General features: G+C 37.7%; 3 protein-coding genes across 3 annotated transcripts in view; 1 reads left to right on the plus strand and 2 right to left on the minus strand.

Annotated features, from left to right (window-relative positions):
- Nucleotides 1-2,158, minus strand: part of LOC127560821 (histone H3-like) — a 35,177-nt gene extending 33,019 nt beyond the window's left edge. The window contains exon 1 of the mRNA XM_051995698.1: nucleotides 982-2,158. Coding sequence (XP_051851658.1) covers nucleotides 982-1,307 — 326 coding nt within the window. The 5' untranslated portion in view covers nucleotides 1,308-2,158. The remainder of the gene's footprint in view (nucleotides 1-981) is intronic.
- An 85-nt stretch (nucleotides 2,159-2,243) lies between these two features.
- LOC127560811 (histone H2A type 1) lies at nucleotides 2,244-2,758 on the minus strand. The gene has a single exon (XM_051995688.1). It carries the CDS (start codon nucleotides 2,712-2,714, stop codon nucleotides 2,322-2,324), a length of 393 nt encoding a protein of 130 aa, XP_051851648.1. The 5' UTR covers nucleotides 2,715-2,758; the 3' UTR covers nucleotides 2,244-2,321.
- Nucleotides 2,759-7,001: 4,243 nt separating this feature from the next.
- Nucleotides 7,002-7,933, plus strand: LOC127560816 (histone H2B type 2-E-like). Its single transcript, XM_051995692.1, has one exon. The coding sequence runs from the start codon at nucleotides 7,048-7,050 to the stop codon at nucleotides 7,426-7,428; it is 381 nt and encodes a 126-aa protein (XP_051851652.1). The 5' UTR covers nucleotides 7,002-7,047; the 3' UTR covers nucleotides 7,429-7,933.
- The last annotated feature ends 9,209 nt before the right edge of the window (nucleotides 7,934-17,142 follow it).

The following is a 17,142-nucleotide window of genomic DNA, read 5'->3' on the forward strand; positions in this document are numbered from 1 at the left end:
AAATAAAATGGCAAAGAATTTTTAGTTAGAAGGAACCTACTCCAGCTCCCTTCTTTTACAAACGAGCAATCTAGGATTCTGAGAAACTAGTTACTTAAAAAAAAAAAAAATACAGCTAATCCCAGAGGTTTTAACTGAAATAAAACCAGTTTTTCTGATTCACCCTTGTAATGAATAGACAAGGTTCAATGGTTAGAGAGTTATGCTATGGCTGAGTTGCCAAGCTAAGGGGTTTTGATTTGCATAGTAAAAGCTTTTAAAATCCTTGGCCCTGTACAATGGCCTGCTATTATTTCTCCACTACCCACTCCACAAAGTTCAGTAATATTGTCACTCCCCTGCTCAAGAAACTCCCAGTTGTCGCTTGTTCTTCCTAGATCGAGTACTTTTCTAATAAATTAACAATCCTCACGCTCTAGTTGGATCCTACTCCTTTATAGGCTTATTATTACATGTCACTATGCTCTCCCTAGAGTTTTTGCTTTCCTTTGTGTCATTTCATTCTCATCTCTGCCCTTGCAAAGATTGTCAAACAGCTTACAATGATCACTTGTGACATCAACACTTTAAGAGGGCAGCTAAGTGGTGCAGTGAATAGAGTACCAGCCCTAAACTCAGGAGGACCCGAGTTTAAATATGACCTAAAGACACTTAGCAGTTTCTAGCCGTGACCCTGGGCAGGTCACTTAATTCCAACTATCTCAGGGGAAAAAAGGAAACGTCTTATGTTTAAAATATTAAGGTAGACAAGTAATGTGACTTAAAAGACAGTAGCATTCTTTGCACTATCTTCTATAGGCCCTCCCTAAATTTTTACTAGGTTACAACTACTGATATTGATAAAGTGGGTGGCTCTGAAAAGAGCCTTTGGAGGCGTTTAGGGTTCAGATGGCAAGTTAAGCCCTCTCTCCGCGAATACGGCGCGCCAGTTGGATGTCCTTGGGCATGATAGTCACCCGCTTAGCGTGGATGGCGCAGAGATTGGTGTCCTCAAAAAGGCCCACAAGGTAGGCTTCACTGGCCTCCTGCAAGGCCATCACGGCTGAGCTCTGAAAACGAAGATCAGTCTTGAAGTCCTGAGCGATCTCGCGCACCAGTCGCTGGAAGGGCAACTTGCGGATGAGTAGCTCGGTGGACTTCTGGTAGCGGCGGATCTCTCGCAGGGCCACAGTGCCGGGCCGATACCGGTGAGGCTTCTTCACACCACCAGTAGCTGGTGCGCTCTTACGAGCGGCCTTAGTAGCTAGCTGTTTTCTAGGGGCCTTGCCGCCAGTAGACTTTCGTGCGGTCTGCTTAGTACGAGCCATCTTGAGCAAGAAATTAGCAAACAAGAAATGAAAACTTGAGCGCCAGTCACCTTATTTATAGAGTAAAAGTAAGTTCTGATTGGACCGAGCAACACACACAAATCCCGAGCTGTGACTCAGGACTGGTTGATAATTCTAGTCTATGTATTCTGGGCATTTTGATTGGGTAATCATGCATTATGCCCTTCCTCCTTCAATTCTGCAAACGGTTCCTTTAAGCAGGATAACTTCTTCCAGATACTGATTTTTTTTTTTTTAACGGAGCAAACAGCATTGTCCTGAAAATACATTTTCTGATCCTATATATGCTTCCATTGGTCCTCCAAAATTACTAACGTCACGCTAAAGACCAACATGTTTTCTTTGGGTGAAATTTGAAAAAAAAAAAAAAAAACCGCGCTAACACAGGATTGGCCCATTTGTTTGGGCCTTTGTTTCTTTTTCTCCTGCGCATTTTCATCCTCCAGATCTCCCCAGTCTCCCTTTATCAAATGCACTGTACTCCCCCGCCCACTTAATTTCTCTATGACCTAATCTTTTTTCCAATATTAAAGATTTAGCCCCAAAAAAATTTCCCAGCTGCAGTTGGCTTAGCTTTGAGAAACATTTTATCGCAGCTAATATATGACAATCTTGTAATCCCAATACTAAAAAATTCCCATTAATTTCCTAACTGCAGCTAGCTTGAATAACATTCTACCTCAGCCCATCTACTTGTTTGATTCCCCCTGTGTTGCTTCAGAAGCCACACATTTAAGGAACCTGGAGTTAACGGTTTATATTTTTAACGTTTTAAATGCACCGGATGTTGATAGTGAGGGGGGAAATGGCTGTTCAAACCTATTAACATATCTAGGACATAGGCCCTCTAGTGTCCTAAATGTTTTACTTAAAGACATGTAATCCAACATGCTATCAGCCCTCGTCTTGAATGGATGCGTGGCTCTGAAAAGAGCCTTTGGTTTAATAGAGAAGGGCAAGGAAAGTACGTCCTAAAGAACGGACAGAGACACTCTATTTGCCCTTAGCTTTGTGGTGACTCTCGGTCTTCTTTGGCAGCAGCACGGCCTGGATATTAGGGAGGACGCCGCCCTGAGCGATGGTAACCTTGCCGAGCAGTTTGTTGAGCTCTTCATCGTTGCGAATGGCCAACTGAAGATGACGAGGAATGATACGGGTCTTCTTGTTGTCTCTGGCAGCGTTACCCGCCAGCTCCAAGATTTCGGCAGTCAGGTACTCGAGCACAGCAGCTAAGTATACCGGAGCACCGGCACCAACTCGCTCGGCATAATTGCCTTTGCGAAGAAGGCGATGGACACGACCAACAGGAAACTGAAGACCAGCCCGGGATGATCGGGTCTTAGCTTTGGCGCGAGCTTTGCCTCCCTGCTTTCCTCTTCCAGACATGGCGACTATAGTAAGCTTGGAACGAAGAAAAAAAAGCAACTACCTAACGTCAAACAACAGAACCTATTATACCATTTTGTGGTAGGGTAAAGTAGGCTTTCGGATTGGCTAAAAACAGCTTTCGATAAAGTAGCCAATCACAAAGTAGGTCAAGAATCTGCTTAATTACAGATGCTCTTCCTACTTGGGAAGTTTTAACCCAATCAGAGATTAGATAAACTAATCCTTCATTTGCATAAAAGTCTTCAAACTTCTGTAACCTTCAGCCTTCCCTTTTTGTTGTTTTTGTAAACTGGGAAACTAATCTTGTTTTTGTCCCTTTAGTCGTCTCTGGCATCAAAGATTATTTCCAAGAAATTGATTATTAATGTGAAAAATAATAGTAATGAACATTTTAGAATGTTAGAGGTCTTGAGAAAACCATTGTTTTGCTAACGAAATGAAATCAGAAAGATGTTTCATTTAACTCAACATTGGATCTAGAATACAAACTCAGATCTCACTTAAGGTTAGTCCACTACAACTCCACCTTCTACGAAGTGCTGAACAAATTCATCCAAATTTGAGACCATATACATAACTTCTCAGAAAGTATCTCTACCTGGACAGTAATAAATCAACCATAATAGGAACCACAAATTCTAAGGGTTGCAACCTCTATTTAGAACCCAACATGGAATAAGTAATTGGGTTAGGATTGGAAAAATTTTTTTAAAAGGCTGTATGTTACAATCTTAATTCATTTAACTTCTATGCAGAGTACAACACGCAAAATTCAAGGCTAGATGAATCAAAAACTATAATCAAAGTTGCCAGGGGAAATAACAATCTCAAATATGGAAAATCATACTACTTTGATAGTAGAAAATGAAGAATTAAGAAGCTTTGGAGGAGGATAAAAGCCTACTTGAAGGTTAACTTCCTAGAGAGAATATACAATCACTATGGTCAAAGCTATGGTTTTTCCAGTAGCAATGTATGGCTATGAGAAATGGAAATAAAGGAAAGCTTTCAGTCTCCCAGTTTTCAGATTCTAAAGTTATTTTTCAAATCTAACTTTTGACTCTTACTAGCTAAGTGATGCTGGCAAGTCACTTAAACCTCTCTATTTGCCTCAGTTTCCTCATCTGTAAAATGGAGTAATAAATAGCATCTCACTCTTAGAGTTGTTATGAGGATCAAATGAAGTAATAATTGTAAAAGGCTAAGCATAATTCTTGGCCCATAATAAGCTCTTTATGAATGTTGAGTTTTTATTATTATTATTGAATGCTCATCTTCCTAGCTAAATCCTGACAGCTAATCAACATAAGAAATGTATATTGTATTCTTCCCAACATAGCTTAAACAAAACCTTTATTTGCTCATGTCTATTTCCTGAACATTCTCCTTGTTTCTTTGGACATGTCATTTCCCTTCATGAGTTTTCCCTCCTTGCCAAACCCTGAAAGTAATAGGAATTGTCTGTTACCTTTTCTACCTATGCATTTTACCATGTACTCCAAATTTGAAGCTTGAGATGAGGAGTGGAGAGCAGAAAGACGCTTAGAACTAATGTTCTTGCTATCTCATCTTATAATGCCAGAGAAACTGAGGCAGGATAGAGATCAGAGAGTTTATAATATTTTATTGAAAGAGAGAGATTGTGCTGATAGCATGATGCCTCCAGAGCTGATGTCCAAAGCATCCAGCAGAGAATGTGAGTTCTCATTGACATGGTTATACACAGTAGCTAAACAAAGGCAAGGGGGTGGAGTCCAAACTCTACGGAGCAGGAATCTCCAGGCAGGAACCATCGGGAGGGGGTAAGGTCTATAAATTCTAACTGGGAGTTAAGGATGTGTCCAGCTTAGAGCCAGGAAGTCTGGATTCCCCTTTATTTTGAGCTTACACATTGTCAATTTATAACCTTTGAGTTATATCAGTCTTAATGAACTGAAGGCGGGGAAAGGTTGCAACTAAAGGGATTGAGGCAGAACAATTGGGGAAACTGAGGCAGGACCAATTAGGGAAACTGAGGCAGAACAATAAAAGGGAACTGTGGCACAACAATCTAATTGCCTTTGCTAAAAGGTAATTGAGCAGACTAATGTTAATAGAAAGGACATGCAGTGATAGAGGCTAATGGAAATGTGATTCCTAGACTAAAGTGTTAAGATTGAATACATCTCTGAATCTGATCCATCCTCTGGGAACCTAATATAATTCAAGTGAAAATTGGGGAGATAGCCCCTGGATGCAGCATTTTATAAATATTCTATGTCTGTACTTAAAAAAAAAAAAAAAAAAAAAAAAAAAAACTTTCCAAAACTTTTTAAAAACCTCAAAAGTACCTTACATCATAAGTATTCAATAAACCTTTTAACTTGAATTCTCAATAAATATTGAATATGATATTAACATCAAGTTTTCATTTTATAATTTTGTATCCCTTTATATCCCTATAAAATTTTGTATCGCTTGAAGTGAGCTAATTTCTTTGACTTTGGGATCTATTTCCCATGGGAACTATTAATACCAATTGACATTTTAAGGTTTCCAAAGTATTTACATATATCTTATTTGACCATCCGGAGAACCCTATGAGCAGAAACAACTATTATTTCCATTTTACAGATAAGGAAAATGGACCTTCAAGAAGACAAGTGCTTATTCTAAATTCAGAGAATTAATAAGTATTTAAAGTGGATTCACATCTAGGCCTTGCTGAATCTAAGTCCAGAACTCTATCCACTAAGCCATGCTATTTCAATCTAGTGTTTCTGTAAGTCTTAGTTAGTAACTTGTACTTTTTATACAATTCTAGAAATGAAAAAGAATACACAGTAACTTGAACTCAACATCTGTTCTAATTATTCTTGCATTGCCTCAGCATTCATTTTAAGTTTTTTTTTAATATTCTGTATAATATTCTGCTCTTTAAAATTTACTTTATAATTGTACTGAAGTCATTCCAAGTGTTAATGCTCTGTATGAAACTATCTCATGGTGTAACTCTACTTTCTCTAATAATATAAACTCCTTAAGGAAAGATATGTTTGGGTTTTTTCCCCCCTTAGATTTGACTGCATACCAGACTGCAAATTTCCCTAGAATAAGATTTTTGATCCATTTCTTTTGTGATTGAATGAAGCTCCTAATACCATATTATTAAAGTAACTGATTATTAATTACCCAATAGTGTAGAATGCTATGGCTATTTTGGTGGGGATCCAGCTCTATGACAGTGGATGTGTCATGAACATTCATGAACAATGAATTTGATCGTTTCAAAACATTTTTAAAATCCTACAGTGAGGATAAGTTGAATGGTGGCAACAAGATCTTTCATTCAACATATATGAAGCATGCTATGTTCGGAGATCTGTGCTAAGAGCTGAAAGAGATAGGATAAATAATGGGGAAATTATTAATTTGTGAAGAGAGGCAAAATAGCCCTTGCTCTCAAGGAATTTAATTTCTCTTTGTTCAGTATGAACCGTGTTATAACAGTATGTCCGAGTCCAGAGCTATTCCTCCAATTCTACGTCCACGGATTCTGCATAGCTGGATTCTTTTTAGATTAATGTTAATGATGGGCGGAGTTGACTATAGTCCGGTTCAAATGAAGTCAAAAACAAATGCTCAAAGCACAGCGAACATCTTTTTTTCCCTCAAAAATAGTTCTGGGCAGGGAATAGACTGGCTTAAAAGATCTTTTTGACTTCTGTGAAAATGGAGGTTTGCGGTCTTGTGCGGTAGTAAAATGGCAGGAAGCCGTTCTGTGCAACGATCATCGCACTGCAGTGTGCTGAACTTCTAGTCCTGGAAGATAGCCAGTAGCTGTATATTACAATTATTATGGGCCAATCTCCCCCGCCAGGCAATTCCAACAGCTCCAGCATCACGGCTTCCTGACCCAGATGTTCAGAACACCTTTATAGAGCAGAATATGCATGCGCCATATTAGAACCAGCAACACCTCTAAACAATTATAATTCCAAGGTTTTGTCCCAGCTTTTCGCGTCCACACGAAAAATACAAATCGAGAGCAGTAAAGTTTAGAGGGAAAAAAATCCCTAATGGAAAGACAGCTTTAGGGCATTCTGATGCAGCACTAGGAAGTGAAGAAAATCACTATCATTGGACACGAAGTATAATTACGCAACCAATAGGAAAGCAGGATTGGAATCTGACATTTACATTGGACAATGCTTAGTCACGATAATCTTACTAAGAATTCTCCAATCAGAAAGGGACCTTGAAGGTACCTCTATTTGCATATGTCCTGTATAAGTACTAAGTCGCTCTGTAGCAGGAATTCCGTATTCATATTTACTGGTTTCCCGTTGAGATGCCTGAACCTGCTAAGTCCGCTCCAGCCCCGAAAAAGGGCTCCAAGAAAGCTGTGACCAAGGTACAGAAGAAAGATGGCAAGAAACGCAAGCGGAACCGTAAAGAGAGTTACTCTATCTATGTGTACAAGGTCCTAAAACAGGTCCACCCGGACACGGGCATTTCATCCAAGGCTATGGGCATCATGAACTCTTTCGTTAACGACATTTTTGAGCGCATCGCTGGAGAGGCGTCCCGCCTAGCGCATTACAACAAACGCTCCACCATTACGTCGCGGGAGATCCAGACGGCCGTGCGCCTGCTTTTGCCCGGAGAGCTGGCTAAGCACGCAGTGTCGGAGGGCACTAAGGCCGTAACCAAGTACACTAGCTCCAAGTAAGTTGTATTCTGGTGGACTCCTGATTTGAAGAATCCAAAGGCTCTTTTAAGAGCCACTTAAATTTTGCTGAAAAAGAACTGTAATTGCCATGTTCCCTTCCTGAACATTCTAAAGATTTGTAAAATGTCAAAGATTATTTTTTTCCTCTTTCCACCCCTTTCAGTTTCTCCCTTTTATTTCCTCCCTACTCCCAATTCCCTTTATGTAGTGTGTAGAATTGGAGACTAATATTAAGGATAGAAAACCACATATATCCATTCCATTTGGGAGGGATACAGAGGGAAATATTTTTACTTTCATTTTAAAAGGCTTTCTCTGCACGGTGTCTCCTTTCTCTTAGTCTTACCTTCTGTACGGCAGCCAGACTATTGTGTATGACCAGATTTAAGTGAATATCTTACCCTTTCCTCAAATACTCGCTAGTAAAATTTCTAATCCGGAAACTGGTATCTCGAACCTTTTCCACGAATATTTGCTAGTAAAGGTCTAATTTCTAAATCAAAAACTGTCTCTGGTTTCTCATCTATAAAATGAACTGGAGAAGAAAATGGCAAACCATTCCAGGATCTTTGCCAGGAAAACTCCAAAAATTATCATGAAGAGTCAAAGTTGAATAACAAATTCTTTCTATTCCCTTTGAGTATTTCCTCGTTCTAGATCTATATACAACAATCCCATCTTAGTGGAAAATGTAATCAAAAATATTCAAATGAATATCATATGCTCTGTACATAAAATGCTAAAATTTCCTTTTGTCTAATCTATCTTTGTGTGTCATTAACAGCTTAAGGTAAGATAGGGAAGGAGGATTCAAGGAAAGCTCTGAAGTGGGAATCATCCAGATTCTAGAATTCAAACTTGCTCTGCTCTATCCAGAACTTCTAGCTGTCTCTCAGGAATTCTTCACCACTTATCTCAGGAAACATCATTTGGTTTAATGATCTCCAAAATTCTTTTAACATAAATTCTTCAAAGCTTTAGTGTCCCAAAGGACATCTATTCCAAACAAATTTTGAAAAACATTTTACTCTATAGCATATCTGTTCTACTTTGCATTAAGAGTTCAACACTACTCTCAGTTCACTTCATCTCTAAAAGGGAAAAAACTCAAATATAATCTATTCCAACCTGTAGCTATGGATGAATTCCCTCTACAGCATTCTAACTTAACATCTGATAGATCCAATAATATTACCTCCTAACTTAGCCTATTTCGTTTTTATGTGACTCAAAACTGAGTTTTCCTTTTAACAACGCAAAAATCTGTGTAACCTCTATTCACTGCCCCTCCCCTTCCTTTTCTTCTTGAACCATGCAAAAGAAGAGAGCTCTGCCAAACAGAAAGGGCCTTCAAATACTTCAAATACTACATAAGTGCCATGTTAACCACTCTCTCAAGCCTACTTCTTCAGATTAAATATACCAAATTTCATCAGACCAATTACTAATCATCCTTTCATATGTTTGGAGCATCCTCACCATCTTGGTCATTTCCTGGATTCATTCCAATTTTCATTGTCTTTCAGAGAATATTTTAGTCTGGGTTTTATATAATCAGTACTATGACTTCTCACAATAGACAACATGTATCAAAGATTAGTTTAAGACTCTTGGGGCAGCTAGGTGGCCCAGTGGATAGAGTACCATCCCTAAAGTCAGGAGGGACTGAGTTCAAATTTGGTCTCAGACACTCAACATTTCATAGCTGTGTGATCCTGGGCAAAACACTTAACCCCAATTGCGGAGGTTGGGGGGACTGCACTACCTGTTTTGGTTGCCACAATTCTCCGTGTACTAAACTCAGCAGTTTTTGTAGTTGTACAAATTGGGATCAAGCTTTACCTCCTCCATTCTGTATTTGTGCTGGTAATGTTGTTTAATTATAATTACAAATATGATTACATTACATTTATCCCTATTAAAATTCATCTTAATCACTGACTGACTTCATTTTAAGCCTCTAGAATAAAATACAAAATGCCAATGATATTGAGTGACTCAGACATCCTTAAAAGGAATGATTTTGTCTTCTAGCACTCTCTATTTTTATTGTTCAGCACATAGCAAGCCTCTTTTTTGGATTTTCACAAGAAGAGCAAGGAGTATTCAGATTCTTCAGTGTGGCACTGCCATCTGACCTACTGACTTAACTGAAGGACTCCTAAACCTTGACACTTGTACGACATTAGCACCCTTAGGATTTCCAAGACTTTACATATATTCTTTGCAATTGAATTTTCTTTGATGTATTGTCTTCTTCAATAAGAATATGAATCAATATTGTCTCAATTTTTCTGTTTGCAACCCCAGTTCTTAGCAATGTGCTTGGAACATAGTAAGCACTAAATAAATGCTTTTTCATTTATTTATTAATTTACAATTCAATATGTGACTATAAGAAAAAGCATTTACTATATTTCAGATGTAACCCCTGTCCCAAACAAAACCTATGGGTATGGGACTCTCCTTATTGATGGACATGAATGCCTTACCCTGGGTGAAGAACAAGATAGACTTAGAGCAGGAGAGCTCCAAGGAGCTTCAGTTTTGTTTGGGACTTTTCAAATATCAAGTTACTATGGGAACACTTATTGTTTCTACCTTTGAGAGGGAAGAAGAAAGAAATTAACCTCATTTCAGTTTACTAAAAGAAAAGACTCTGAGAAGACATCTGAGAAGCAGGTAGTCATCATGAACCTATCCCCAATTTGTTTCAAGGACTTTCACTTTAGGTGAAATCTAGAACTTTCTCTCTATTCCTCTCTCTTTTTCTCTCCCCCCTTCTCTGTCTCTGTCTCTGTTTCTGTTTCTGTCTCTCTGAATTCCTTACTCTACATTGTCTAGTATATATTCTCCTATGTGTATCTTCTCTGATTTCTGCATTTGGATTAAGGTGTTTCTTTGCTATTTGCTCTGTGTGCTTATTGTGAAACTGGTATTTGGAGGTAAAGAAATCAAACTTTCTTAGACATAGAGTTTGGCATTTCCCTTCTCCCCAATAATTTAAAAAAAAAAGTGATCTGAAGTTAGATTGTACATGATCATATTCCCTAGACTAGTAGTTCTCAAAGTGTGGTCAGAGAATACTGGGAATCTCTGAAACTCTTTCCCAAGGGCTAGAAATTCAATATTAGCTTTTCTTTCTAATATGGTAAACAAAACCCACATTAAAAACCCTTTGGACAGATCCTTAATAATTTTTAATAATGTAAAAATACTGAGAATGAAAGTTTGAGAACCACTGAAGGAAGGAAGGAAAGAAAAAAGGAAGGAAGGAAGGAAGGAAAAAAGGAAGGAAGAAAGGAAGGGAGGAAGGAAGGAGAAAAAGAGAGAGGTAGAGAAATATCTTTGTGTAGTAGGTAGTAAGAAGAATAGGCAAATAGAAAGGAGAGGTAAACCTAGCTCATTGACGACCTTGATTTTCTCTGTTCTTCCTAGCATTTTTTGCAGTGGAATAGAATAGGGTAAAGAGGAAGAAAAGGGGATAAAGATAAGGGTAGCATGAAAGAAAATCAGCCAAAGACAGAATTTCTCTCTCCAAAATATAATGGTTAGATCTCCAAACTCAGTATTTCTTTGGCTAGCAGTGGGATAATCTAATGGTAATTTCCTCAAAAAGCTCAGTCAACCTACAATGAATTAGTTGATTGGGTCTTTTTCTCCTTACTAGAGAATTCCAATTATAGAAGAAAAGAGGGAGAGAAATCTGTTAGATCTTCCCCATTGTTTTGTCCTATGAGTGTCTTTTTCATAAGCATGTTGGAATAGAGATGAAAACTTCGTGTTAGAACTTAGTGCAGAAATACAGTTGACTTGCTTAAGAAAATCTGCTATCTTTGAGGGATATGGGTTGACACCAGGGAGTCATGTCCAATATTTATATACCACAGGGTATATATCCTTCAAGATTGTCTGGTTTGTTATCCAAAGAAGTCTGGTCCACTATCTTTGATTTTATATGTGGATTTTTACAATGAACATTTCTAGTTACAGGAAAGTAGGGGAAGTTGCTACTAGGCCCTCATTTCCAATTGCCACATAATCATCCCCCATTCCTTAGCTCTTTAATCAATTATATCAATTTCATTATTCATGATAGCTCTTGTAACCCATCATAAATCGTTCCCTACCTATAAAGTCTTGTTCTTTGTTCTGTATTCCCCAAAACTGTTTAAGGGAATTGTCCCTTTCATTTGAAGTCTTAGTTTTGTGAAGAAGCAAAGATCCTGTTTAATGTTCTGTAGTGTTCTTCTTCTTTTGTATAATATATGATGGTTCTCTGGGAGCAGGTTTCTTGGGGAGATTTTCTGGAGGCAGCCTTAGTTTCAGTTCAGATCAATAATCACTTCAAATGCAGCCAGTTGATAAAATCTAAACCTTTATTTTCTCCTTCCAAGTCTTATCTCTTTCCTTGGGCCCATTTAGCTTTCTTAGAGGCCTCTCTCCCTCCTTGGTTCCATGAACTCTTGCAGCTTGTCTTTTAGCTCTTCCAGCTTCTGCCTCTAGCTCAACTCTGACTCGTGGCTTCTCAATCTCCAACTGACATTCGCCTCTCAATCTTTTTCAACTCAACTCTCCTGACTGAGCTCAGCTATTTTATGCTCTTTTAGAGGTGTAAACTCAAAGGTTGACTCCTCCTCTGAGAGTGGGATTATGGGAGGTGTGAATTTGGATATCTCATACTGAACCCTGAAATCTCCCAAACTTGTGAATTAATGTGTGAGCTAATGTGTGAATTCTCAAAGGTGTTAACTTAAGCATTGTTTCTATCAATACTAGTGACTTAACACCTTGTAAGGATTTGCTTTAATGTGTGAACCAATAAGCATTGTATCAATTCCATTGAGTTAACACTAGCATCCTAACAATATTCATTTGTACTTTACTGATAAATTGATCATTCTCAGAACTTGGTTCTCATTTTACTCTATTTTGACACCCCTGACATGAAGGCTCTGTCATCACCCAGAAGAACTTCCAGGCTCATCTTTTCCAGACATTCTCTTGCCATTGCCCCTTTTTGACAGGAAATGGTGCCAGTTTGCACTTAGCCACAGACTTACTACAACCTTGAAGGTTTATACCTTCAAGTAAATCACTTTCATTCTACAAAATCAGCATGAAAAGTTGGTTTATGGTATAATTAATTAGTGTAATGGTTAAATGGGTATCTCAGGAAGAAACCCATACAAAAGTTCAACATTATTTTCCAAGGTAATTGATATATGTATTATAATGGTTCCATCATATGTTTTAAGCCAAGGGAATTTCTCCAAAGATAGGAATCTCAGAGATATTTTCTTGTAGCTGACTTTTGCAATGTGCTGAGAGCACTGAATAAGTAACCATCTTCAACTACAAGAAAGTGAAGTTTTCTGTTTCCAACTGGAATGTGTCACCCAGTCTTTCCCCATTCTTTTTTCCAAGGTTATCTTCATTGAATCCCCTCCTGACTTTCTGCTTGTGTCCTTTTGAATATAGCAAGGAAAATGGCAAGCTTTCTATATACCTCTTTGTTTGGCACCATAGCAGCTCATATTGGGCTCAGGTTGGAGTTCCTGCTGGTTTTTTTTTCCATAGAAAGTTCTCAAAAGAACAATTTTTTCCATAAGAATGAATTTAAAAACATTTATTAAGCATTTATTGTGCTAAGCATTAGAGATACAAATAAAAAAATCAAAATAATCACTGATTTCAAGGAGCTCATATTCTATCAGGTAGATATAACATACAGGAGAAAAGAATGTTCAGAATAGATGGAAAAGCATGTGGTTTTTAGTGTGTAATCCAGGAATATGCTAGAACCAAGTGTTAAATTTCCACTGTGAGCATTTGTACTTCAGAAATCTGCAATGTCTACAAATGAAATTTGTTGAATATGTAGATTTAAGAAAGCATCAATAATAGATTAAACAAATGTCAGAGTTCAGATGTTATACATTGCCAGCACACTACTGTATTACTCCATACTGCTACACACTCCTTGAACTCAGAAAGAGCCTGTAGAAGACTCAAAAAGGAAGTCATCACAATATATTGGAGTTCTGCTAGCCATAGAATAACAACAAATAATAATAATAATAATAACTGGCATTTACACAGCACTTTAAAGTTTGCAGAGTGCTTTACATTCATCATCTCACTCAAGTCTCACAACACTCATGAGTATAATAGAAAAGCAAAGGACAATTTAATTTCATTTATTGCCATTAATATTCATTCTTTAGCCATTTCTGACAATGAAATATTTTTCACATTGCCAAGGATTTTGATGGCAAGAACTTTCCCAAATGGCTACTGAGAAGGCTGAGCTTAAGCACTTACTTATAGAGTCAGTTTCTTTAAAAATTTATTTTCTTACTTAATAGCTGGACCAGGCTGAAAGCAGAACCAAGAGACCAGAGAACAGGGATGCAGCTATTCCCAGACTTTGAATATTTATATTTTGTATTGTCTGCCTCCACCATAGTTTGAACATCTCTCTCTAAAAAGTCAAAATAAAATACTGTCAAATCAGAAAACAACCTTGCCAAGGAAATGCTTAGATAAGAAAATTTGATCCTCTTCTCCTCCTTACTGTAAGAAATAATTCCATTGGAGTTGGAAGGGATGAAGTTAATTACACAACTGCAGAAGAACGTGGGATTCCAGAACACCTAAAATTTTATTAATTTTATTTTTTTATACCCTGTTGGCCAAACACAAGTTCCTCCCCTGATTTCCCATTGACTATGTACCATAGATGACATAGCCTATTCAGAGCACCTAATCCTTCCAAATGAGTGGATGGATCTCCACCCCTGATTACACCATTATACCTTCCCTTCCTGGTCACCTTATTTGGACCTAGTGCAGTCTTTTCCCTGATTCCCTGTTGGCTGAGTACTATAAAAGGTGACAGCCTATCTTGAGAGAGTAATTTACCCAAATGAGTCTTCACCCCTAATTACATCACTACTACTTTTCTCCCTCACCTGAGTTTAAGTCTTTAATTACATCTTCCTTTCTACTGGTAAGTCCCTACCCTCTGATTATATTTTACAATCCCATTTCTTATTCTAAGTCCCCACCTCTGGTTACATTTTACAATTGTTTGCAAGTCTGAGGATTTTGAGAATGTAAAAAAGGATGGATACATGAGGAAGGTAGGTTCTGTCAGGGAAGTGAAAGTCAGTATTGGTTTGGGACTAGGATAGGAACATTGTTAGATAATAAGTTTCATTCCTTAGCTATGAGTTGGAAATTTATATTAGATTTTGTCCCTATCTTTCCCTAGTTCCAATAGTTTTTACACTTTGCTTTTTGACTTTTCCCATATATTCAATATTCTTTCCAAATTGTGCTTTCTCTTTTATTGTAAAGAACAAAGAATTCTTGGATTATCTGAAAGCTATGATAGAAAAAAGAGTCTGGATAGCATCTTTCAAAAAATTATCAAGGAAAGCTGTCCTGATATCCTAGAATCAGAGGGCAAAATAATCATTAAAAGGCTCTACCAATCACTAATCTACCAATCCTGAAAGAGATCCTTAGAGAAGAAAACTCCAAAGAATATTGTAGCCAATTCTTAAATTATCAAGTCAAGGACAAAGTAAATAGCTCCAGCAAAAATAAATACCAGATGATTCAGGCCAATTCCAATAGACATATGATGGAAAGAGCCATCTGCATCCAAAAAGAATACTGTGAGTACTGAATGTGGATCACAACATGGTATGTTCACCTTTTTTGTTGTTGTTTGCTTGGTTTTTTTTTTTTCTTTCTCTTCTCTTCTCTTCCTTTTGATCTGATTTTTCTTGTGCATCATGAAAATGTAAATATGTTTAGAAGAATTGCACATGTTTAACCTATATTGGATTACTTGCTATCTAGGAGAGGGGATGGGGAGAAGGGAGGGAGAAAAATTTGGATCACAGGTTTTGCAAGGGTGAATGTTGAAAACTATCTTTGCATATATTTTGGAAATAAAAAGCTATTATTACTAAAATATCAAAAATATTTTTTGAAAAGAATAAGTATCAGAATAACCAGGATCACAGCTAAAACCACCTTTTAGATCTAATCTTTTTAGAAGAAGGAATCTGGAATGGAATGGTCACATTCAGTGATTAAACATAGGGCATATAAAACTTCAGCCTTTCCTGTCTTGGAAAATATCAAAGCTACTCTGGAGAAGGAAGAAGCTCCATCTATCAACTTTGTACTTGGTTCATCCTAAATATCTAGGCTGAAACCTCAATTTCTTTCCATTACAATAATTATGTTTCTGAATAGAGGAAAAAACTAAATTGCTATAGAAATCCAACCCAACTTCTCTTGTTTGAAGAGGAGAATTTGGATATAATCCCTACAGATTTTCCTTTGACAATCACAGAAGCTGCTACCAAAAACCAATCTTTTCTCTCAGGAGTTGAGAATTCTTTCAGGAATGATATTCTTTTTACCCAGTGATCTCTTCACTGTAGATGAGGCTTTGGGTACCATCCAGCTGACTTGTATTCCAATTATATGTCCCTATCTTCATGACTATTCATTTCAGTTTAATAGCAGTTGAAAGCTATAAAGATCTGAAACATGATTCTTCAATTGAATTCCATGACAATTACACCAAGCCCTGACTCTCGACACTAATGTTTTATCTCCTTATTGATTTCCCAAGGCAGGTTAGTGGGAATGCTCTGGATCAGTGGTGGCTCGTCAAGCAGAAAATGTAAGAAAATTCTGCTTCCCTCTTTGGATTCTGTCTGCTTCAGGAGAAATCCAAGCTCTATATGAGTCCAGAATAAAAGATACTTATGGACACATACTCCCTATATTTCACACACACACACACACACACACACACACACATTTTGCCCATCATCTATGTTAGGTCACACAGACATGACATAAATTGATTCTACACTAATTCTCAATTCACCTGTGGGATGGCATCTAGCTAATTCTGAGGTTACTCTCACTCTCACTCACTCTCCAAAGGGTTCATGACAATGACATGGCTCTGAACTAAACAACTGAATGAAATGAAAGCTCCCAAAATTCTTTGGCAATGATTTTCTGATTTTTAATCTATCATTGATTATGAATAAAAAAAGTGTAGTTAATATACTTTTCCTTTGACCTTTCTCCAACACCAAAGATAAAAGACCTCAAATATGTTGGTTGGCTTCTTTTCTCCTCTCAACTGGATATTCTTCCCCTATTTGTTAAGACCCTAGACCTGAGCCAAACCTAAGCCTGTTGTGCCACAGTTCTCTTTAATTGCCCTGACTCAGTTTCCCTAATTGGTTCTGCCTCAGTTTCTTAACTGTTCTGCCTCAATTCCCTTAGGTGCAAAATCCCCCTCCAGTTCATTAAGACTGAGGACCACTTGCTCTAAGGTTATAAATTGTCGATGTGAGACTCAAGATACAGGGGAATTCAGACTTCCTGTCTCCTAACTCCTTCCATCATCAAGAATTTATGGTCCTACCCTCTATCCTGTCATTGTTCTTCTTTATCCCAATTTGCCAGAATGTCTGGGTGTCTCCCACCACCCTGTCAAAACCAGATTGATAGTCTATTCCCACTCTCAATGTTCTGACTCCGGCCCCCGCCTTAGTCTATTCCTGTAGCTGAGCCATGTGTGTATATATGTCATTGAGAACTCACATTCACCACTGGATGAGAGTCTTGTCCAGTCAATCAATTAAACTCTCCAATTAATAAAATATT

Source organism: Antechinus flavipes, chromosome 4 (genome assembly GCF_016432865.1).
Source record: "Antechinus flavipes isolate AdamAnt ecotype Samford, QLD, Australia chromosome 4, AdamAnt_v2, whole genome shotgun sequence".
In the NCBI taxonomy this organism is placed as follows: Eukaryota; Metazoa; Chordata; class Mammalia; order Dasyuromorphia; family Dasyuridae; genus Antechinus; species Antechinus flavipes.